Source organism: Petromyzon marinus, chromosome 10 (genome assembly GCF_048934315.1).
Source record: "Petromyzon marinus isolate PM22_M1 ecotype Great Lakes invasive population chromosome 10, UKy_Petmar_22M1.pri1.0, whole genome shotgun sequence".
Classification (NCBI taxonomy): domain Eukaryota; kingdom Metazoa; phylum Chordata; class Hyperoartia; order Petromyzontiformes; family Petromyzontidae; genus Petromyzon; species Petromyzon marinus.
Window position 1 is genome coordinate 526,697 of NC_133676.1, and position 24,313 is coordinate 551,009.

At 55.5% G+C, this 24,313-nt stretch overlaps 1 protein-coding gene across 1 annotated transcript in view; it reads left to right on the forward strand.

Moving 5' to 3' along the window:
- Positions 1–21,923, forward strand: part of LOC142924185 (uncharacterized) — a 29,326-nt gene extending 7,403 nt beyond the window's left edge. The window contains exons 2-13 of the mRNA XM_076065993.1: positions 1,594–1,648; positions 2,751–2,850; positions 4,466–4,623; positions 6,154–6,290; positions 7,529–7,675; positions 8,699–8,837; positions 13,384–13,465; positions 15,149–15,321; positions 16,289–16,349; positions 17,487–17,604; positions 18,093–19,754; positions 20,054–21,923. Of these exons, the coding sequence (XP_075922108.1) occupies positions 1,646–1,648; positions 2,751–2,850; positions 4,466–4,623; positions 6,154–6,290; positions 7,529–7,675; positions 8,699–8,837; positions 13,384–13,465; positions 15,149–15,321; positions 16,289–16,349; positions 17,487–17,604; positions 18,093–19,754; positions 20,054–20,393 (3,120 nt within the window). The 5' untranslated portion in view covers positions 1,594–1,645 and the 3' untranslated portion in view covers positions 20,394–21,923. The remainder of the gene's footprint in view (positions 1–1,593; positions 1,649–2,750; positions 2,851–4,465; positions 4,624–6,153; positions 6,291–7,528; positions 7,676–8,698; positions 8,838–13,383; positions 13,466–15,148; positions 15,322–16,288; positions 16,350–17,486; positions 17,605–18,092; positions 19,755–20,053) is intronic.
- The last annotated feature ends 2,390 nt before the right edge of the window (positions 21,924–24,313 follow it).

Consider the following 24,313-nt stretch of genomic DNA (forward strand, 5'->3'; position numbering starts at 1 on the left):
GTGTGTGGGCCCATGTTGCAGGTTCGTGGTGAGTATGTTGGTCTGTGTTGTGGGTTCGTGGTGAGTGCGTGGGTCCGTGTTGTGGGTTCGTGGGAAGAGTGTGGGTCCGTATTGCGGGTTCCTGGTGAGTGTGTTGGTCTGTGTTGTGGGTTCGTGGTGAGTGTGTGGGTCCGTGTTGTGGGTTCGTGGTGAGTGCGTGGGTCCGTGTTGTGGGTTCGTGGTGAGTGTGTGGGTCCGTGTTGTGGGTTTTTGGTGAGTGTGTGGGTCCGTGTTGTGGGTTCTTGGTGAGTGTGGGTTTGTATTGTGGGTTCGTGGTGAGTGCGTGGGTCCGTGTTGTGGGTTCGTGTTGAGTGTGTGGGTCCGTGTTGTGGGTTCGTGGGAAGTGTGTGGGTCCATGTTGTGGGTTCGTGGTGAGTGTGGGTCCGTGTTGTGGGTTCGTGGTGAGTGTGTGTGTCCGTGTTGCGGGTTCGTGGTGAATGTATTGGTCTGTGTTGTGGGTTTTTGGTGAGTGTGTGGGTCCGTGTTGTGGGTTCGTGGTAAGAGTGTGGGTCCGTATTGCGGGTTCCTGGTGAGTGTGTTGGTCTGTGTTGTGGGTTCGTGGTGAGTGTGTGGGTCCATGTTGTGGGTTCGTGGTGAGTGTGTGGGTCCGTGTTGTGGGTTCGTGGTGAGTGTGTGGGTCCGTGTTGTGGGTTCGTGGTGAGTGTGTGGGTCCGTGTTGTGGGTTCGTGGTGAGTGCGTGGGTCTGTGTTGTGGGTTTGTGGGAAGAGTGTGGGTCCGTATTGCGGGTTCCTGGTGAGTGTGTTGGTCTGTGTTGTGGGTTCGTGGTGAGTGTGTGGGTCCGTGTTGTGGGTTCGTGGTGAGTGCGTGGGTCCGTGTTGTGGGTTCGTGGTGAGTGTGTGGGTCCGTGTTGTGGGTTCGTGTTGAGTGTGTGGGTCCGTGTTGTGGGTTCGTGGTGAGTGTGTGTGTCCTTGTTGCGGGTTCGTGGTGAATGTATTGGTCTGTGTTGTGGGTTTTTGGTGAGTGTGTAGGTCCGTGTTGTGGGTTCTTGGTGAGTGTGGGTTTGTATTGTGGGTTCGTGGTGAGAGTGTGGGTCCGTATTGCGGGTTCGTGGTAAAAGTGTGTTTGTCTGTGTTGTGGGTTCTTGGTGAGTGTAAGGGTCCGTGTTGTGGGTTCGTGGTAAGTGTGTGGGTTCGTGTTGTGGGTTCGTGGTGAGTGTGTGGGTCCGTGTTGTGGGTTCGTGGGAAGTGTGTGGGTCCGTGTTGCGGGTTCGTGGTGAGTGTGTGGGTCCGTGTTGTGGGTTCGTCGTGAGTGTGTGGGTCCGTGTTGTGGGCTCGTGGTAAGAGTGTGTTTGTCTGTTTTGTGGGTTCTTGGTGAGTGTGTGGATCCGTGTTGTGGGTTCTTGTTGAATGGGGTTTGTATTGTGGGTTATTGGTGAGGGTGTGATTCCGTAGTGTGGATGCGGGTTCGTGGTGAGGATGTGAGTTTGTGATGAATGTGTGAGTCCGTGTTGACGATGTGAGTCCACTTGTGATCGCGGTGACCTCGCCCTCCACTGACTCTCTCCTCCGTCCCCCCCCTCCACTCTCCACGCAGAGACACCGAGATATTTACGGAGCACAACAACGCTACTCTCAGAATTAGCGCCATGGTATGCGTGACCCCTTTTGCTCGACATATGAACCACACCAGGACTTACAAAACACCACCCACACTGATGAACACCCTCACTTACAAACACCACACCAACACCCTCACTGACGAACAACCTCACTGACGAACATCCTCACTTACGAACACCACCCACACCTATGAACACCCACACTTACGAACACCACCCACACTTACAAAGATCCACACTTGCGAACACTACCCACCTACGAACACCCACACTTACAAACACCACCCACACTTACAAAGATCCACACTTACGAACACTACCCACCTACGAACACCCACAATTACGAACACCACCCACACTCATGAACACCCACACTTACAAACACCCACACCTTTGAACACAGTTTTGTTACAGCCTCAAGGGGACCGTTGTCTTTGTGTGTGTGTGTTGACGAGTCTACTGCACCTTTGTCTATGTGTGTGTGTATGTGTGTAGCGATAGTGTAGCGGTTTGCGCGCTGCGCTATGAACCTGGCGACCCGGGTTCGATTCCCGCTCACGGCCGACACCAGTGACGATTATCTGAACCGGTCCCGGGCCTCCCCTAGGTCGACTCAGCCTCAAATGAGTACTTGGTGCGGTGTGTAAACATCGCCACTAGGGAGAAAAAGGCGGTCGGGCGTGGTGCTGGCCACCCACCCCCTCGTGTACCGTTCCGGCCTTCATAGGTGCTCGCTAACAGCACTTGCCCCCTACAGTCTGTTAAGGCTATATGGGGGATCTTTATTTTTTATTTATGTGTATGTGGGGAGCGGTAGTGTAGCAGTTTGCGCACTGCCACGAACCTGGCAACCCGGGTTCGATTCCCGCTTATGGCCAACACCAGTGACGATTATTTGAACCGGTCCTGGGCCTCCCGTAGGTCGACTCAGCCTCAAATGAGTACCGTGTGTGGTGTGTAGACATCGCCACTGTGGAGACAAAGGCGGCCGGGCATGGTGCTGCCCACCTACCCCCTCGTGTGCCATGCTGGGCTTCATAGGGGCTCGCTATAAGCACTTTCCCCAACAGTCTGTTACAAGCTATACGGGGGATCTTTGTCTTTGTACGTGTGTGTGTTTGTGTGTGTGTAGACAAGTCGAGCTGGACCGAGTGGGAGGCAGCCTCCATCTATCACCACGTGGAGCGCGTTCACCTCTGGCACCGGATTAATCCGCAGCAAATCACCCAAAGGTTAGAGAGAGAGAGAGATGAGCAGGAAAATCATCAAAGTCTAAGAATGATAGCAGCTCAAATAGCAGCAGCTCAACCAAGTGGCCTGATATCATCAAATCATCATCATTGTCATCGCCTGGAAATGCACAGCAGCAGCGAAAAAACACTTTGATAAAAGCGTGACGATGGTGATTCCTCAAAATGTGAAGGGGAACAAATCCACGCAGTGACCACCACGGAGACCCACAGAGACACACATAGAGACCCACAGACACCCAGCCACCCACAGAGACACCCATAGAGACCCTTAGACCCACAGAGACACCTATAGACACATAGAGACTCACAGATATACCCATAGACACATAGAGACACCCATAGAGACCCATAGACACACAGAGATACCCAAAGAGACTCCAAAGACACATAGAGACACCCATAGAGACCCATAAACACACAGATACACCCCACAAAGAACCATAGATCCACAGAGACCCATACCTTAGCACGGTTAACTACGTGCAGTGCGAACGAAGTTCATCATCCGTACACGCACCCTGTACCGCTCCGTGGGTCTCTGAGTATCGGTCTCTGTGGGTCTATATGGTTCTATATGAGTATAGGTCTTTGTGGGTCTCTGGTTCTATATGAGTGGCAGTCTCTGTGGGTCTCTATGGTTCTATATGAGTATGGGTCTCTGTGGGTCTATGAGGGTCTCTGTGCGTCTCTGTGGGGCTCTATGGTTCTATATAAGTATGGGTCTCTGTGGGTCTCTGGTTCTATATGAATATGGGTCTCAGTGGGTCTCTGAGGGTCTCTGCGTCTCTGTGGAGCTCTATGGGTATCCTTGGGTCTCTATGGTTCTATATGAGTATGGTTCTGTGTGGGTCTCTGTGGGTCTCCATGGTTCTATATGAATATGGGTCTCTGTGGGTCTCTGGTTCTATATGAGTATGGGTCTATGAGGGTCTCTATGCATATCTGTGGGGCTCTATGGTCTATATGAGTGGGTCTCTGTGGGTCTCTGGTTCTATATGAGTATGGGTCTCTGTGAGTCTATGAGGGTCTCTGTGCATCTCTGTGGGGCTCTATGGGTCTCCTTGGGTCTCTATGGTTCTATATGAGTATGGTTCTTTGTGGGTCTCTGAGGATCTCTGTGGTTCTCTATGAGTCTCTATAAGTCTGTATCAACGTGCACTTAGAGCAAATGGCTCCCACATGGTGATGACGACGATGGTGACGATGATGATGACGGTGATGATGACGACGACGATGACGTTGATGACGATGTTGACGATGATGATGATGATGACGACGATGACGACGATGATGATGATGACGACGATGATGATGACGATGATGACGATGACGACGATGACAACGATGATGATGACGATGATGATAATGAAGATGACGACGATGATGATGACGATGACTATGACGACGATGATGACGACGATGATGACAATGATAATGATGACGACGACGATGATGACAATGATGATAATGATGATGACGATGATGACGACGATTAGGATGATGATACCAGTCACTTCGGTGGGGGGCTTAACCCGGTGTGTGCGTAAATAAAATTAGTTTATAGTTTAAGTTGTTATTGTTGTCACGTGTGCAGCGATCCTGAGTCTCTTCAAGCCTCACTTGACTGAGCGCCAGAAGCTGGAGCTGGCCACCATGCAGGAAGTTTGGTTCTTCACTCTGGACGGGGAAGGAAGCTCACGAGGGGGAGTGAAGAACGGAGAATTTGACGACGACGACAACAACTACATCCTTGTGAGACTCACAGACACACACAAAGACACAGACACAACAACCGCCATTCGCCACTAAGTGGCGGTGACGTCACCACAACGCTTGTGCCAGGCCAGGTGCACCTTGAGGCCACGTGAAGTGTTGAACGCCCGCTGCCAGGAGGTCACGGGGTAGACCCAGGTGCCACGGGACGACTGTCTGAGATGACTGGCTGATGCACCACCTGTGCCCCCTACTGTGCCATCCTGCTGTGCTTTAGCCACCCGGCGCTCCGCTCATTGTTGTGACCGTCGCTCCTCCGCCCTCCGTTGTTGTTGGAGGGCGGCTGCCTCCAACTTCCCAGTAGCGTCCTTCACGAGCCTCCTCCACAGAGGCTGATCTTGACACCGCATCCTCCTGTACCACATCACTCCATCTCTTCTCTAGCCCGTGCTGCGCCCGTTTAGCCCCCTTGATCCGGCCGAATAAAATCTGTTTCGGCATGCGTTGGCTGGGCATGCGGGCTACATGACCCATCCAACGCAGCCTTGCCTGCCGGAGGAGCTCACCGATGGGACCTTGCCCAGATCTTTCAAAGATTTGTGAGCTCCTCACACAATCCAGCCTGGTTAAACCCATGATGGATCGTAGGCAGGCTAGCCTAAATGTTTCTAACCGGCGAAGATGTTCCATTTGGGGGGTCCACGTTTCGCAAGTGTAGAGAAGGGAGGGAATGACCGTGGCCGAGAAGACCTGAAGCTTAGTGCGGAGCGACAGACCAGGTAGCTTCCATACAGCGTTACACAACCGATGAAAATATATTGCCGCCCGACTGATTCTGAGTGAGACCTCTGCTGTTAAACTGTAGCTGGTCATAAGCACACTGCCCAGGTATGGGAAACTCTCCACTCTCTCCACAATTGCCCCATCACCGATTGGGAGTTGTGGGGGTGGAGTATCCGATGGTACAAAATACCCAGGCAGGTGCTTAGTTTTGGTGGGGCTGATGGTAAGGCCCCATCTCTTAGTGGCACACTCCAGTCTCAGCAGCAGCGTCTCCAACTCCTCCTCTGAATGAGCAGCTATTACCAAATCATCGGCATACATAACGTGGTTGAGCAATAGGGAGCCATCCGTTGACCGCACCCGGGCATCGATCAGCCTCCCATTATATCTGTACCAAATGGAGATTCCCCTGGTACAGCTATTGAAGGCTTCACGAACTACGTGGTCAAAATAGATGTTAAATAATATGGGAGCCAGAGGACATCCCTGTCACACCCCAAGGTGTACAGGGAATGGCTCTGACTCCCGGCCACGTAGTTTTACCCGGGCCTGTTCACTATCATGAAGGCCCACACAGAGACACTGATACCCATAAAGCACCACAGATTAGCACGGTTGGCTACGTACAGTGCGAAAGAAGTTCAACATACACACATACAGAGACACACAGACACATAGAGACGCACAGAGACACCCACAGACACCCACAGTGACCCACAGATTAGCACTGTTGGCTACATGTGACCTCCTCGTGACCCCCACCCTGACCTCCCGTGACCCCTGCAGGTCCAGAACGAGCACTTCTACTACCGCTTCCAGCTGGACAGGAAGATTGGGCAGGGTGGGCAGAGCGTGGTGGTGAGGTGTCTGGACCACAAGACTCGGACGATGGTGGCTCTCAAGATCCTCGCCTCGCCCTCCACGTGAGTGGGCCCTGGCGCAGCAGTGCAGTCAACAACAACAATAACACCACCAATAACAAGAACAATAAACAAACACACACTATGGGACTGCTGCTGGCTGTGAACCACAACAACAAACAATGACTGAACATCCTTTACTTGAATCTCCATCGCTCAACCACCACCTCCCCACCACCACCTCCACAGCGACACTCCCACCCCACCACCACCTCCCCACCACCCTCACCACCACCGCCACCACTGGTTGTGTGTTGGAGACGAACCCCACCACAACACTGACAATTGACTTTGACACTTTCCAACACAACAACCAGTTAAGTGCTGAGCAAGTAACGAGCTGGCCAAGCGTTTTGTGTTTAGGTGACAAACCACCTCAACCAATTGGGCGTGTGTCAGTGTGGCGGGTTTAATGACACAACATTTATATTTACGTCATATAACCCAAACTCACCTCTATTGTGGATAATATTGATAGCGACAGACCAACTACGCATTACCCATTACTACTACTCAGTGTTACAGACACAGACCCACTACTACTAATCAGTGTTACACACATAGACCCACTACTACTACTCAGTGTTACACACACAGACACATTACTACTACTCACTGTTACACACACAGACCCACTACTACTACTCAGTGTTACACACACAGACCCACTACTACTACTCAGTGTTACACACACAGACCCATTACTACTACTCAGTGTTACACACACAGACCCACTACTACTCAGTGTTACACACACAGACCCACTACTACTACTCAGTGTTACACACATAGACCCACTACTACTACACAGTGTTACACACAGATCCAATACGACTTCTACTCAGTGTTACACACACAGACCCACTACTACTATTCAGTGTTACACACACAGACCCACTACTACTACACAGTGTTACACACACAGATCCAATACGACTTCTACGCAGTGTTACACACACAGACCCACTACTACTACTCTGTGTTACACACACAGACCCACTACTACTACTCAGTGTTCCACACACAGACCCACTATTACTACTCAGTGTTCCACACACAGACCCACTACTACTACTCAGTGTTCCACACACAGACCCACTGTATATTAAAGTCTAAACTCTCTGTCTCTGTCTCTCTCTGTCTGTCTCTGTCTTGATCTCTGTTTCTTTATGTCTCTTTCTCTCTATCTGTCTCTCTTTCTTTCTCTCTCTCGTTCTGTGAACTTGCTCACTCGCTCGCAGCTCCAGGGAAGAAAAGCACCAGAGAACAGAGCTGCTAATGTCCATGGAGCTCCAGAGCGACCGTAGCAACGTGGACTACAACGTAGTCAGGGTCCTGGAGACTTTCTACTTTCGAGGCCACAAATGCCTTGTCATGGAGCTGTTGAAGTACGCACACCACCAGCACCACTACCACCACTCACTCACTCATTAACTCACCACCAACATTCACTCACCCACTCACTCGTTCACTCACTCACCCACCACCCACTCACTCACCACCACCACCGACTAACTCACCATCACCACCACCACCACCACTCACCCACCACCACCACCACTCACCCACTCACTCACTCACCACCACCACTTACCCACTCACTCACTCACCACCACACCACTCACCCACTCACCCTCCACCACCCACCCACCATCACCACCACACCACCCACTCAACCACCCACCATCACCAGCACAACCCCTCACCCAACCACCCACCATAACCACCCACCCACCACCCATCCACCATCACCCACCAGCACCCACCACCACCAAACACCACCACCAAACACCACCACCACCAAACACCACCACCACAACACCACCACCACCCATACAGACCCATAGAGACACCCATACCCATACATTAGTACGGTTGGCTATGTATGGTGCAAAAGAAGTTCTGCATACATTCACACACAGAGACCCACAGACCCCCAGACCCACAGAGACCCATAGAGACCCACAGAGACACCCACACAGACACCCATAGAGACCCACACATTAGCATGCTTGGCTACGTACGGTGTGAATGAATTTCAACATACGCACACAAAGATCAAAGATCCCCCATATAGCCTTAACAGACTGTAGTGGCAAGTGCTGTTAGCGAGCACCTTTAAAGGCCGGCACGGCACACGAGGGGGTGGGTGGCCAACACCACGCGCGGCCGTCTTTGTCTCCCCAGTGGCGATGTTTACACATCGCACCAGGTACTCATTTGAGGCTGAGTCGACCTAGGGTAGACCCAGGACCGGTTCAGATAATCGTCACTGGGTGTTGGCCATGAGCGGGAACCGAGCCCAGTTCGCCAGGTTCGCAGCGCAGCACGCTAACCGCTGATGTCACTGACGTCGTCGCTGACGTCGTCGCTGATGTGACTGACATGGTCGCTGTCTCTCCGCGTGGCAGGGCGAAACTCCATTGCGTGCTCAGACAGATGACGCTGTGGCAAAGTCACGAGGATGCGGTGAGGTCGTACACTAGGGCCATCCTCCACTTCCTGGCCCACACCAAGTCCCGGGGCATCGTACACGGGGACATCAAGCCCGTGAGTGGAGTGCATGCTGTGTAATGGTGTCTGTGTGTGTGGGTGTATATGTGTGTGGGTGTCTGTGTGTGAGTGTGTGTGTGTGAGTGTCTGTGTGTGGGTGTGTCTGCGTGTGTGGGTGAGTACACGGTAAAACAACCCGCTAACTCCTCGCAGTGCCGGATGGGCAACTCTGTCGTGGACAGTGCTGTGGGGGGAGGGCCAATTCCGATTGGCTACTCCCCTCATGGCGTCTGTGACCACCACAGTGGCTAAACGGGGGGCTCTGGATGGGTGCGAGGGGCTGGTAACCCCTCCACCTTCAAAATTTTACCACTAAACCACGACTGAAATATGTAACTAATAAGCTTGTGCCGGAGGCCCCAGGGGGACAAGCATTTTTGACGTCTCCTGGCCAAACTCCAATTGGCGGAGCCAGGAGATTGAATCTCTACACTCGGGGCTCCTCCAGAAACAACGAAAAGCCACTTCGTGTGGCCACGTGGAATGTTCGAACGCTCACTGCGGAGGAGAGGCTGCCACTCCTCTGTCGGGAGCTGGACCGGTACCGCCTGGATCTCTGTGGCATTCAGGAGGTCCGGTGGACCGGTTCTGGCTCCTGCCACCATGAGGGGTGGACAGTCCTCTACTCGGGGCAACAGACTGCCAAACAACAGGATGTGGCTCTTCTTTTGAACAAAAGAATGAAGGGGGCGTGGGAGCGTGGCGGTGAGGTGTGGGAAGCTGTAAGCCCCAGGCTACTTTGGGCTCGCCTTCCCATCAACCGGAGGAGAGGAGTGGTGTTCGTGGTTATTTATGCCCCCTCCGAAGACGAACATCCGTGGAGGGATGCAGGCAAAGCCGATGAGTCAGATGCCTTCTATGACCTCGTGCCACAGGTGCTGGCTAAAGTGGCCCCTCAGGATAGAGTCATCTTGTTGGGTGACTTCAATACCCGAGTTGGTCATGATGCTGGCACCTGGTCTGGAGTGATTGGAGGGCATGGGCCAGATCAGCTCAATAACAACGGTAGGAGGCTGCTAGATTTTTGTGCAACCCATGGGCTTGTAATTACCAACACGCTGTTCCGGCATCGGCGCATCCACACAACATCATGGATGCATGCCGGGTCCAAGCAAGAACATCTGCTGGACTACATAGTGACGGACTAGAGGATGCGAGCCCATGTCCTTGACACCAGGACCTACCGTGGAGCTGATCTGCCCTCTGACCATCGACTAGTCATCTGTAAGATGCACCTGCCATTCTTCCACTCCGGTGTTGGGTGTACACCCAGGACCCCATTCCAACCTAAAGTGGCCTGGTCTCAGTTATCTGATGAAAGTTGCAAGTGAGAATTTCATCATCGCTTGCGGCTGGGGTTGGCATTGTCCCCCACTCCTCCTGATGTCGAGGGTAAATGGGCGAGGTTTAGGACTGTGACTCATGCAGCTGCAATGGCTGCTTTGGGTACGTGGTCCAGACCTCCCCAGAGACCCTGACTGACAGAGGAGGTGTTGAGGTTGGTTGAGAAAAAGCGACAGGCCCACTGTCATTGGCTACAGAATCCCACGTCAGAGAATGAGGAGGCTTACCACAGCCTTCGCTCGGAGGTTTGGAGAGCCGTGAGGCGCTGCAATGATGGGTGGTGGTCGCAGGTTGCTGAGGAGATGGAGTCTGCCTCAGTGGCCCGCGATCACAAATCTCTATTTAACTCCATCAAAAAAGTAACCTGCAGCGCCACACCTATTACCATCATTAGGGGAAAAAACGGTGATCCAATCTCTGACCCCCAGGAACAGGTTTGCAGATTTGCTGAGCATTTCTGTGAGGTCCTGGGGGAGGGGAAATCCATCAGCCAGGAAAACATCGTGGCACAAAGTGGGGATGATCCTGCTGAGGCTGCAGTGCCTCAAATATTGGAAGAAGTCACCCCCTGTGAGTGGCTGGCTGAGGTGCCATCTGTTGAGGAAGTACTGAAGGTGATCCGGAGTCTGAGACCAGGAAAGGCACCGGATAGAGATGATCTCCCAAGCGAAATGCTGAGGGAGGGTGGCGTTTGTGCACAGACTGCCCTATATGACTTCATAACAACAGTCTGGACCACTGGATGGGTTCCGCAGGATTGGCAGAAGGGGGACCGCAAAAACTGTAACAACTACAGGGGCATCTCACTCCTCAGTGTGCCGGGAAAGGTCCTGGCAAGGATTATTCAACATCGCCTTGCCAGGCACGCTGAGGAGAGGCTTGCGGAGCCCCAATGTGGTTTCAGGAAAGGGCGGTCCTGCACAGATGCCATATTTTCTGTCCGTCTGCTACAGCAGAGGTGTAGGGAATTCCAACAAGACCTACATCTCTGCTTTATTGACCTTGATCTTCGTGCTTTTGGAGTCCCTGACCCTCTGCTCACGATCATTAAGGACCTTCATGATGGTGAGCCGGCCCGGGTAAAACTACGTGGCCGGGAGTCAGAGCCATTACCTGTACACCTTGGGGTGCGACAGGGATGTCCTCTGGCTCCCACATTATTTCACATCAATTTTGACTACGTAGTTCGTTAAGCCTTCAATAGCTGTACCGGGGGAATCTCCATTTGGTACAGATATAATGAGGGGCTGATCGATGCCCGGGTGCGGTCAAGGGATGGCTCCCTATTGCTCAACCACGTTATGTATGCCGATGATTTGGTAATAGCTGCTCATTCAGAGGAGGAGTTGGAGATGCTGCTGCTGAGACTGGAGCGTGCCACTAAGAGATGGGGCCTTACCATCAGCCCCACCAAAACTAAGCACCTGCCTGGGTATTTTGTACCATTGGACACTCCACCCCCACAACTCTCAATCGGTGATTGGGCAGTTGTGGAGAGAGTGGAGAGTTTCCCATACCTGGGCAGTGTGCTTATGACCGGCTCCAGTTTAACAGCAGAGGTCTCACTCCGAATCAGTCGAGTGGCAATATCTTTTCATTGGTTGCGTAACGCTGTGTGGAAGCTACCTGGTCTGTCGCTCCGCACTAAGCTTCAGGTCTTCTCGGCCACGGTTATTCCCTCCCTTCTCTACGCTTGCGAAACGTGGACCCCCCTAATCTTTGCCGGTTAGAAACATATAGGCTAGCCTGCCTACGATCCATCCTGGGTTTAACCTGGCTGGATTGTGTGAGGAGCTCACAAATCTTTCAAAGATCTTGGCACGGTTCCATCGGTGAGCTCCTCCGGCAGGCAAGGCTGCGTTGGCTGGGTCATGTAGCCTGCATGCCCAGCCACCGCATGCCGAAACAGCTTTTGTTCGGCCGGATCTAGGGAGCTAAATGGGCGCGGCACGGGCTAGAGAAGAGATGGAGTGATGTGGCACAGAAGGACGTGGAGCTAAGTGGACTTGCCGATGACTGGTACCAGTGGTGTCAAGATCGGCCTCTGTGGAGCAGGCTCGTGAAGGACGCTGCTGGGCAGTTGGAGGCAGTTGCCCTCCAACAACAACGGAGGATGGAGGAGCGACGCTCACAATAACGAGCGGAGCACCGGGTGGCTAAAGCACAGAAGGTTGGCACAGTAGGGGGCACAGGTGGTGCATCAGCCAGTCATCTGAGTCAGTCGACCCGTGGCACTTGGGTCTGCCCCGTGACCTCCTGCCAGCGGGCGTTCGACACTTCACGTAGCCTCAAGGTGCACATGGCCTGGCACAAGCGTCGTGGTGACGTCACCGCCACTTAGTGGCGAATGGCGGTTGTTGTACACGCTGGGGTGCTGGTGCTCGCTCTGCAGATGTAAATGCCACTGATTATTCATGTTCTGCAGATGTAGATGTCACTGGTGTTCTTCATGTTCTGCAGATGTAGATACCACTGGTTCTTCACGTTCTGCAAATGTAGATGCCACTATGTCTTAACGTCCTGTAGATGTAGATGGCACTGGTTTTTCACGTCCTGTAGATGTAGATGCCACTGGTTTTTCACGTTCTGCAGATGCAGATGCCACTCGTTCTTCACGTTCTGCAGATGTAGATGTCACTCGTTCTTCATGTTCTGCAGATGTAGATGCAAATAGTTCCTCATGTTCTGCGGATGTAGATGCGACTGGTTCTTCACGTTCTGCAGATGTAGATGCCACTGGCTCTTCATGTTCTGCAGATGTAGATACCACTGGTTCTTCACGTTCTGTAGATGTAGATGCCACTGGTTCCTCACGTTCTGTAAATATAGATGCCACTGTTCCGTCACGTTATGTAGATGAAGATGTCACTGGTTCTTCATGCTCTGTAGATCCCACTGGTTCTTCACGTTCTGTAGATGCCACTGGTTTTCCATGTTCTGTTGATGTAGATACCACTGGTTCTTCCCGTTCTGTAGGTGCCACAGGTTGTTCATGTTCTGTTGATGTAGATGCCACAGGTTCTTCACGTTCTGCAGATGTAGATGTCACTGTTTTTTTGCGCATATCTCTGAAACTTCGTAAGTTGAACGTCTGTGAGCGGAGGCAGTCCCCCTGCACAGACGCTCGGTCGTAAACGACGCTCACCGCCTTTACCATGCTGGGTGTGAATTCCCTCCCTGCGGCTCACTCCCCATCCAGAGCAACGTTCTGTTGGCGAACATCGCGGATGGCATCGTCAGGGTCAGGAACTTCGCCTCAAGCTTCTTTGTGGATGGCAAAAGTGAGTGGAGACACCCACACACACCCACCCATCCACCCACTGACACCCCCACACACCCATCTACCCACCCATCCACCCACCTACACATCCATTCGCCATCAACCCATCCATTCCCCCACCCATCAAGCCACCCACCGACCCCCCCATCAATCCACCCACCTATCCACCCACCCACTGACCCATCCACCCACCCACCCATCCATCCACCCACCCATCCACCCACCCAGCCACCCACCTACCCATTCACCCACCCAGCCACTGACCCATCCACCAACCCACTCACCCACCCATCCATATATCCATCCATGCACCTACCCACCCACCCAGCCATCCACCCATCCATCTACCCACCCAGCCATCCAGCCACCCACTCACCCACCCACCCATCCACCCACCCACCCACCCATCCACCCACTAGCCCATCCACCCACCCGCTCACCCACCCACCCACACATCCATTCACCCATCCACCCATCAACCCATCAACCCATCAACCCACCGACCCATCCACCCACCCACCCACCCACTCTCCCATCCACCCACCCATCCATCTATCCATCCATCTATCCATCCATGCACCCATCCACACAGCCATTCACCCACCCATCCATCCACCCACCCAGTCATCCAGACACCCACCCACCCAGCCATCCAGCCACCAACTCACCCGCCCACTCACCGAGCGATCCACGCACCCACCCAGCGAGCCATCCACCCACTCACCCACCCACCCACTGATTCAGCTACCCAGCCACCCACTCACCCAGCCACCCACTCACCCAACCACCCACTCACCCACCCACCCATCCATCTATCCATACATCCACCTACCCAGCCATCCACCCACCCACCCAGCCATCCATCTACCCACCCATCCACCCCTCCACCCAGCCATCCAGCCACCCACTCACCCAACCACCCACCCGGCCATCCACCCACCCACTCATCCATCCAGCGACCTACTCACCCATCCACCCAGCCAGCCATCCGCCCACTCACCCACCCACCCACTCACCCAGCCAGCCAGCCAGCCATCCACCCACTTACCCACCCACCCACTCATCCACCCAGCCAGGTAGCCATCCACCCACTCACCCACGCGCCCATCCACCCACCCATCCACCCACCCACCCACCGACCCCCCCCATCCAGCGACCCACCCACACACCCATCCACCCATACACCCATCCACCCATACACCCACTCAACCACCCATCCATCTATCTACCCACCCACCCAGCCATCCACCCACCCAGCCATCAAGCCACCCACCCACCCACCCACCCAGCCGGATATCCACCCACTCACCCACCCACTCACCCACTCACCCACCCAGCCATCCACCCACCCGCCCAGCCACTGACCCACCCACCCATCCATCTATGCACCCACCCACCCACCGACCCATCCAGCCACCTACCCACTCACCCACTGACCTGCCCATCCAGTCACCCACCCATGAATCCACCCACCCACCCACTCACCCACCCGCCCACCCACTCACCCATCCATGTATCCATCCACCCACCCACTCACCCGCCTAACCATCCACCCCCCACCCAGCCACTGCCCCAGCCACCCAACCCAGCCACCCAACCCAGCCACCCAACCCACCCACCCACCTACACACACGTACCTAGTCTACAATCTTCATCATCATCGCTGCTGTTGTCGTCTGCACAGCCTCGCACGTGGGAGGAACCCTCGCCTACGTGGCCCCCGAGGTGCTTCTCGGCTACCCGGCGACCTGCGCTGTGGACACATGGTCGCTGGGCTGCACCGTCGCCAAGCTGGCCACCGACAGGGAACTCTTCCTCTCGTTCAGCCGCGACGACCACCTGGCTTGCTGCATCGAGGTGACTGGGGAGCCTCCCTGGGGGGCCTCGAGCGACGACCTGGCCCACAGCCAGCCAGTCACCCAGCCAGTCACTCAGTCACCCAACCCTGTCAGCCAGTCACCCAACCAGCCACCCAACCACCCACCCACTCACCTACCCACCCACCTACCTACGCATCCTCTCACTCACCTACACATTTACCCACCCACCCATCTACCTACTTACCCGCACACTCACCCACCTACTTACCCAGCCACCCACCTACCTACACACCCACGTAACCACCCACTCACCCACCTACCTACCTACCCACCCACTCACTCATCCACCTACCCACCCACTCGCCCACCCCCTCACCCACCCACCTACCCCCTCACCCACCCACCTACTCACTGACTCACCCACCTACCCACCCAGTAACCCTCCCACCTACACACCCACTGACCTATCCACCCATCCACTCACCCACTCACCCACTCACCCATCCACTCACCCACTCACCCACTCACCCACCCACTTACCCACCGACCTACCCACCCATTCACCCACTCACCTACCTACCCACTCACCCACCCACCTACCTATCCACTAACCCACCCACTCACCCTCCCCCCACCCACCTACTCACCCATGATGCTAGATGCGCTGAGCAACAACGATAATGTCACGTTCAGGTCTTTCGTCGTACAGCCAATGAAAAACAGCCACGTAGCTCAGTGGGGCCTTCCCTGGTGAAATCAAAATAGTTCAGTTTTAGTGTGGGCCTCTGAGTCTCAATGGTTTTATATGAGTCTCTGGACCTCTATGGGTCTATGTATGGGTCTCTGTCGGTCCGTATGGGTCTCTCTATGGGTCTCTGTGGATCCATATGGGTCTCTGTGAGTCCCTATGGGTCTCTGTATGGGTCCCCGTGTGTAACACGCGTGTAACATTCGTGTAACATGCGTGTGTCCCTCTGTGTGTCTGTCTTGAAATGGTTGCGCAGATCCTGGGCATGCCTCCAAAAGAAATGGTGGAGAAAGCTCGCAAAAGAGCGGCATACTTTGGTGAGTTGAAGGGTGGTGTGATGGTGGTGTGGTGGTGGTGAGGTGGTGGTGTGGTGGTGGTGAAGTGCTGGTGAGGTAGTGGTGAGGTGGTGGTGGTGGTGGTGTAACGCTAGCGGTGTGGTGGTGAGGTGGTGATGGTGTGGTGGTGGTGGTGGTGAGGTGGTGGTGGTGAGGTGGTGGTGGTGTAGAGGTGGTAGTGGTGTAGAGGTGGTAGTGGAGGTGGTGAGGTGGTGGTGAGGTGGTGGTGTGGTGGTTGTGTGGCAGTGGATAGTGGTGAGGTGGTGGTGTGATGGTCGTGAGGTGTAGTGGTGGTGAGGTGTTAGTGGTGGCGATAGTGGTGGTGTGGTGGTGGCGGGGTGGTGGTGTGGTGGTGGTGTAGAGGTGGCAGTGTGGTGGTATGGTGGTAGTGGTGGTGTGGTGGTGTAGAGGTGGCAATAATGGTGGTGAAGTAGTGGTCATGTGGTGGTGGTATAGGGCTAGCGGTGTGGTGTGAGGTGATGATGGTGTGGTGGTGGTGGTGGTGAGGTGGTGGTGGTATGGTGGTGTAGATGGGGTAGTGGAGGTGGTGTGGTGGTGTTGGTGAGGTGGTGGTATGGCAATGGATAGTGGTGGTGTGGTGGTGGTGGTGAGGTGGTGTTGTAGGGGTAGCGGTGTGGTGGTGAGGTGGTGGTGGTGTGGTGGTGAGGTGGTGGTGTGGTTTTGGTGTGGTTGTGGTGAGGTAGTGGTGAGGTAGTGGTGGTGAGGTGTTGGTGGTGGCGATGGTGGTGGTGTGGTGGTGTTCTAGGGGTAGCGGTGTCGTGGTATGGTGGTAGTGGTGGTGTGGTCAGGTGGTGGTGGTGTGGTGGTGAGGTGGTGGTCGTGCTTTGGTGGTGGCGTAGAGGTGGTAGTGGAGGTGGTGTGGGGGTGAGGTGGTGGTGTTGTAGGGGTAGCGGTGTGGTGGTGAGTGGGTGGGTAGGTGGGTAGGTGGTTGGTGACACTGTGCGTGCCTCTCTCTGTGTGTCTCTCTTTCCATCTCTCTGTCTGTGTATGTGTCTCTCTCTCTGTCTCTCTTCCTCTTTGTTTGTCTCTCTGTGTATCTCTCTGTCTCTATCTCCCTCTCTGTGTGTATGTATATCTCTCTCTGTCTCTGTCCTACAGATGAGGCCGGCCAGCCTCACTGCCCGGCCAGGAAACGACTCCCGGCAAGTGTCCCCCTGCGTTTGGTGCTGCGGGGATGTGGAGCTCAGCTTGTGGCCTTCATTAGCAGCTGCTTGCAGTAAGAACACAGACACATACCGCTCGTGTAGCCTCAAGCCGACTGTAGGGGCAAGTGCTGTTAGTACTAGCGAGTAGCAGCGCCTATACACAGACAAAGATCCCCCGTGTAGACTCTAGCAGATTGTAGGGGCAAGTGCTGTTAGTAGTAGCGAGTAGCAGCACCGCCTATGAAGGCCTCCGGCACTGTGGCACACACAGAGGAGGTGGGTGGGTAGCACCACCACGTCCGGCCACCTTTGTCTCCCCAGTGGCGATGTTTACACTAGGTACTCATTTGAGGCTGAGTCGACCTAGGGGAGGCCTAGGACCAGTTCAGATAATATAATTGCTGTCACTGGTGTTGGCCGTGTGCAGGAATCTAACTCGGGTTTCTGCCGGGTTCATAACACCACCGCTGTCCATTACACACACACACGTACACACACACGTACAGATGGGAACGTCAAATCCTCACCTCCCCTGTCTCCATCCCCCCCGCCTCCCCAGGTGGGATCCAGAACTCCGCATGACACCGGAGCAGGCGCTGAGTCACGGCTGGCTCCAGAACGAGACCACCACCATCGAGGCCACCCCCACCACCATCGAGGCCACCCCCACCACCATCGAGGTCACGCCCACCACCATCGAGGCCACCCCCACCACCATCGAGTCCACCACCATCGAGGCCACTCCCACCACCATGGAGGCCACCCCAACCACCATGGAGGCCACCCCCACCACCATGGAGGCCACCCCAACCACCATGGAGGCCACCCCCACCACTATGGAGGCCACCCCCACCACCATGGAGGCCACCCCCACCACCATCGAGGCCACCCCCACCACCATCGAGGCCACCCCCACCACCATCGAGGCCACCCCCACCACCATCGAGGCCACCCCCACCACCATCGAGGCCACCCCCACCACCATCGAGGCCACCCCCACCACCATCGAGGCCACCCCCACCACCATCGAGGCCACCCCCACCACCATCGAGGCCACCCCCACCACCATCGAGGCCACCCCCACCACCATCGAGGCCACCCCCACCACCATCGAGGCCACCCCCACCACCATCGAGGCCACCCCCACCACCATCGAGTCCACCCCCACCACCATCGAGTCCACCCCCACCACCATCGAGGCCACCCCCACCACCATCGAGGCCACCCCCATCACCATCGAGGCCACCCCCACCACCATCGAGGCCACCCCCACCACCATCGAGGCCACCCCCACCACCATCGAGGCCACCCCCACCACCATCGAGGCCACCCCCACCACCATCGAGGCCACCCCCACCACCATCGAGGCCACCCCCACCACCATCGAGGCCACCGCCACCACCATCGAGGCCACCCCCACCACCATCCAGGCCACCACCATCGAGGCCACCCCCACCACCATCGAGGCCACCCCCACCACCATCGAGGCCACCCCCACCACCGTCGAGGCCACCTCCACCACCATCGAGGCCACCCCCACCACCATCGAGGCCACCGCCACCACCATCGAGGCCACCCCCACCACCATCCAGGCCACCACCATCGAGGCCACCCCCACCACCGTCGAGGCCACCCCCACCACCGTCGAGGCCACCCCCACCACCGTCGAGGCCACCCCCACCACCGTCGAGGCCACCCCCACCACCGTCGAGGCCACCCCCACCACCGTCGAGGCCACCCCCACCACCATCGAGGCCACCCCCACCACCATCCAGGCCACCACCAGCGAGGCCACCCCCACCACCATCGAGGCCACCCCCACCACCAGCGAGGCCACCCCCACCACCATCGAGGCCACCGCCACCACCATCGAGGCCACCCCCACCACCATCCAGGCCACCACCATCGAGGCCACCCCCACCACCGTCGAGGCCACCCCCACCACCGTCGAGGCCACCCCCACCACCGTCGAGGCCACCCCCACCACCGTCGAGGCCACCCCCACCACCGTCGAGGCCACCCCCACCACCGTCGAGGCCACCCCCACCACCATCGAGGCCACCCCCACCACCATCCAGGCCACCACCAGCGAGGCCACCCCCACCACCATCGAGGCCACCCCCACCACCAGCGAGGCCACCCCCACCACCAGCGAGGCCACCCCCACCACCATCGAGGCCACCCCCATCACCAGCGAGGCCTTTGGAGCTGCGGATCTACGGTGAGACTCCCTCTGTATGCTCAGTGCAGGGTCTCTGAGTATGGGTCGTTGTGAGTCTGTATGGGTCTCTGAGTATGGGTCTCGATGCATCTATATGAATTTAGTATTTGGTCTGCCGCTATGAATCCCCACGTGACGATGATGATGATGACATCAGCCACTTGGTTGAGTTGCTTTCATTTGTGATGGCCAGGTCCACTTCTGGCCGTGGGGACCGATCGCGACCTCTGGCTGTAGTACCAGCATGACGATGATTATGATGATGTGCTGCTGTGGTGCTGCTGCCTCTCTCTCCACAGAGCTGAGTCGGAGAAAAAGCCCCCATCATCATCATCCTTGTCATCATCGCTGGATGAGGATGAGACAGAGGAGGTGGAGGAGGAGGAGAACGAGGATCAGACGGAGGATGAGACAGAGGAAGAGGAGAAGATGGAAGTGGAGGAGAAGACAGAAGACGAGGAGCAGATGGAAGTGGACGAGAAGACAGAAGAGGATGAGCAGATGGAAGAGGAGGAGGTGCAACAGCAGCAGGAGAAGAAGAAGAAAAAGAAGCAAAGGGGTCTGGCCCATATGGGCAGGGCGCTCTCCTCGATCTTCCGCCGCCTGCTGCTGTGTGGTGGGCAGCCCACGGCAGAGTAGCGGGGGGGTGGTGGTGGAGTCGGTGCCAACCACCACCACCACGAGCAGCAGCACCGCACCACCCACCCACCCACACACAGTCACCCCACACACACCCAGCCACCCACACTCACTCACCCCACACACACACACCCACTCACCACACTCACTATCGTGGAGACCAGCTGTGGAAGACGACTGAAGAGCGGCCGCCAGACATGGACTGGACACAGCCACTCACTGCACTCACCACACGCTCACCCCACCACACACTCACCAGTAGCTTACCCAGGGCCCCCCTTATCTCAGGCTACAACCCTAACACGTGGTGTGTGTTAAAATAGCATTGTACGTGTGTAGTTTTGTATATTATTATTGTAAATATGATTGTTATAATTATATTTGAAGTCACCAGTATGTGAAAAACGTTGCAGACGTTTTTTTTCGTGGGGTTTGGTGCCTTCGATCGTCAGTGCCGTGTGGGGGTCTGGGTTCATAATGTCCAGGTAGGGTGGGGTTATAATGGCCAGGTAAGGTGGGTTATAATGGTCAGGAAGGGTGGGGTTATAATGGTCAGGTAGGGTGGGGTCATAATAGCCAGGTAGAGTGGGGTTATAATGGCCAGGTAAGGTGGGTTATAATGGTCAGGAAGGGTGGGGTTATAATGCCCAGCTAGGGTGGGTTCATAATGCCCAGCTAGGGTGGGCATAATGGCGGTTGGGCGCCTTCCCCACGTAAAATGGCGGTTGTGCGGCTTCCCCACGCAAGATGGTGGTTGGGCAAAGTCCCTACCTAAGATGGCGATTGGCCACCTTCCCAACGTAAAATGGCGGTTGGGCACCTTCCCCACGCACAATGGCGGTTTGCCGTCTTCCTTACCTAAGAGGGCGTTTGTGGGGTTATAATGCCCAGCTAGAGTGGGTTCATAATGCCCAGCTAGGGTGGGCATAATGGCGGTTGGGCGCCTTCCCCACGTAAAATGGCGGTTGTGCGGCTTCCCCACGCAAGATGGTGGTTGGGCAAAGTCCCTACCTAAGATGGCGATTGGCCACCTTTCCAACGTAAAATGGCGGTTGGGCACCTTCCCCACGCACAATGGCGGTTTGCCGTCTTCCTTACCTAAGAGGGCGTTTGTGCGCCTTTCCTACGTAAGATGGCGGTTGGACGCCTTCCACGTGAAATAATGGTGGGTGGCCGCCTGGTGGTTGGGCGCCTTCCCCACACAAGATGGCGGCTGAGCACCGTATATACGCTAGAAATGGCTAGATGGTGTGTGAGGGCTGATGCCCCCCTCCTCCTCTCCCCCTTGGACCTCCTCTCTTTTACGCCGGGCTGCCGCCGATCGAGTCATCGGCCTCCCCGCACCAGCATCCTCTCTGTCGGGCATGGCTCGTTGCTGGCTCTCCACCACCTCACGTTATTCTGCCTCCCACCCCCCACGTAAACCACCACTCACGCTGCGGGGGCTGCGGGCGCGCGCACAACCGGACCTGCTGCCCACCACGTGCACGCGCTAAAAATAGCGCGGCTGCTGCGCGAGCGCTGGCGCAGGTAATGAGTTAGTGCGCAGCGCAGCCTTACTTGCACACACGCCAGAATTACGCACCACGCCGAACCCTTAATGCGATCGCCGCCACGTAAACCCCCTGCGTAAAACGCGCTCGGTAAATACGCACGCGACCGCAAACACCGGGTGGGTGTGAGAATGAGTGTTGAGTGAGTGTGTGTGTGAGGATGAGTGGCGGGTGGGTGAGCGGGCGTGAGAGTGGGTGGGTGTGAGAATGAGTGGTGAGTGTTTGGTGGCTGGCTGTGAGAGTGAGTGGTGAGTGATTGGACGGGCGTGAGAGTGAGTGGTGAGTGAGCGGGCGGGAGAGTGGGTGGGCGTGAGAGTGAGTGGTGAGTGTTTGGTGGCTGGATGTGAGAGTGAGTGGTGAGCGAGTAGGCGGGCGTGAGAGTGGGTGGGTGTGAGAGTTAGTGGTGGGTGGGTTGTGAGAGTGAGTGGTGGGTGGGCGTGAGAGTGAGTGGGTGGGTGGGTGGGAGAGTGTTAGAGTGAGTGGTGGGTGGGTGTGGGTGAGGGTTAGTGGGTGGGCATGAGAGTCGTGAATTAGTGGTGAGTGGGTGTGCGTGAGTGATTCGTGAGAGTGGTGGGTGGGCGTGAGTGAATGGTGGGTGGGTCGGTGTGAGTGGTGTGTGTGAGAGTGGGTATATGCGTGTGAGAGTGAGTGGTGGGTGGGTGTGAGAGTCAGTGGGTGGGTAGGCAGGCGTGAGAGTGATTGGTGAGTGGGTGTTGAGCAGATTACAACAACAAAACAAAACCAAAAGAAGTGCAAAGTGTAAGGAAGTCACACAAAAAAATAAAGCATATAAATACAAATTGTTTAAATCAAATCCTGTCAGTTTTTCAATACTCAATGCAAGCTTGGGTAAGGCAAAAAAAAACAATAAAAAACTGCCCCAGACCACACCAAGACAACACAAAGTCCATCAATAAAATTGCACATTAAAATTTCACTTCCATTCCTTTGGGTTTGGCAGTGGAAGCCTCACACACACGCTGTGCAACAAGTGTTGGATGGACATCCCCGCCAATGTTGGAAATTGAATCTTCAAATCACTCAATTCGGATCACACAGCAGCAGTAGCAGTAAATTTGTTCTGTACTGCAAACAACTTGGCAGGACCCTCCTGAAAAAGACTCTTGAGACTGAGTGAGGCTCGTGCTGGCTAAATAGGCGTAGTCGTAGTCATAAAAAGAAATCGATACTAAACACACACACAGGAGCAGAGTCGTTCCCCAGGTACGGTGATTGGGGCGACTACACCGGGCCCCATGCTTTGGGGGGCCCTGCGCTTCGGTGTCACAGTGTCAGACATTACTTCCGTTTAACACGTAGGCTATCGCACCAGAATGTCTCACAAGTAATGACATCACATGCATCATTCTAATTAAGACCAAAAGAGGATTTATCCGCAATTCGAAGGCCCACACGTTGTGATTAGCCCCGGGCCCCGCACGCCCCTATAGACTTCCTTGACCACGAGACAAGCAGGTAGTGGCTTACCGTGGCTCAGCAGCTCAAGAGCTCTTCACACTGCCAGCAGCAGCAGTGGTGGTGGTGGCTTTGCTGGTGGTGGTGCTGGTGGCCACGGTCCCGAGCCAGCTATGAGCCAGCACCTGCGCTGGCGTCATGCGACAATTCGGATCCCATCTGTTGACATACGCATGGGGGACACACGCAGCCACGTGGTTAGAGAGTCATGGTGAGAGCTTTGATGTTCCTTCCCTTCTCCCAAGAGGTCCAGGAACGCACAGCAGCAGCGGAAGCAGCAGTAGCAGTGGCAGTCCTCTGATGCCCAGCAGCGTCTTGCACAAACCTCCCACTCCGCCACAGAGGGCTAACTTCACGCCGGTGGTACCGCTTATTGGCAGGTCCACTCGGCTCCACATCTTTCTGGTGATCGGTGGAGAGCAGTCGCGATCACATGGAGGGGAGCAAACTTAGTGGGGAGGTGGTGGGAGTGGTAGGTGGTTCTTACCGCAGCCATGAGCTGTTGAATTCGACAAACTCTGGGTCATCGCTTTTGAGCACCCTGTGAAGTTGGAAGCACCCCGGCACCCTTTTCTTGCCTGGGCAGAACATCTTCCCCCGATGGTCTGCAGGAGCCATGCACAGCGGGAGAGACCAAGTCACCAACCACCACGTCACCCACCTACCCACTTACTGACCGATCCATCAACCAACGCATACACATTACCCACCCACCCATCCACTCTTCCACCTACCCAATCACTCACCTATCCGCCTATCCACACACCGACCCACCCACTCACCAACCTATTCGCCTACTCACCCACATAACCACCCACTTTCCCACATACTAATTTACCCACCCACACACCCAAATAATTTAAAATACAAAGAGGCTCCCTCCAAAAAAAT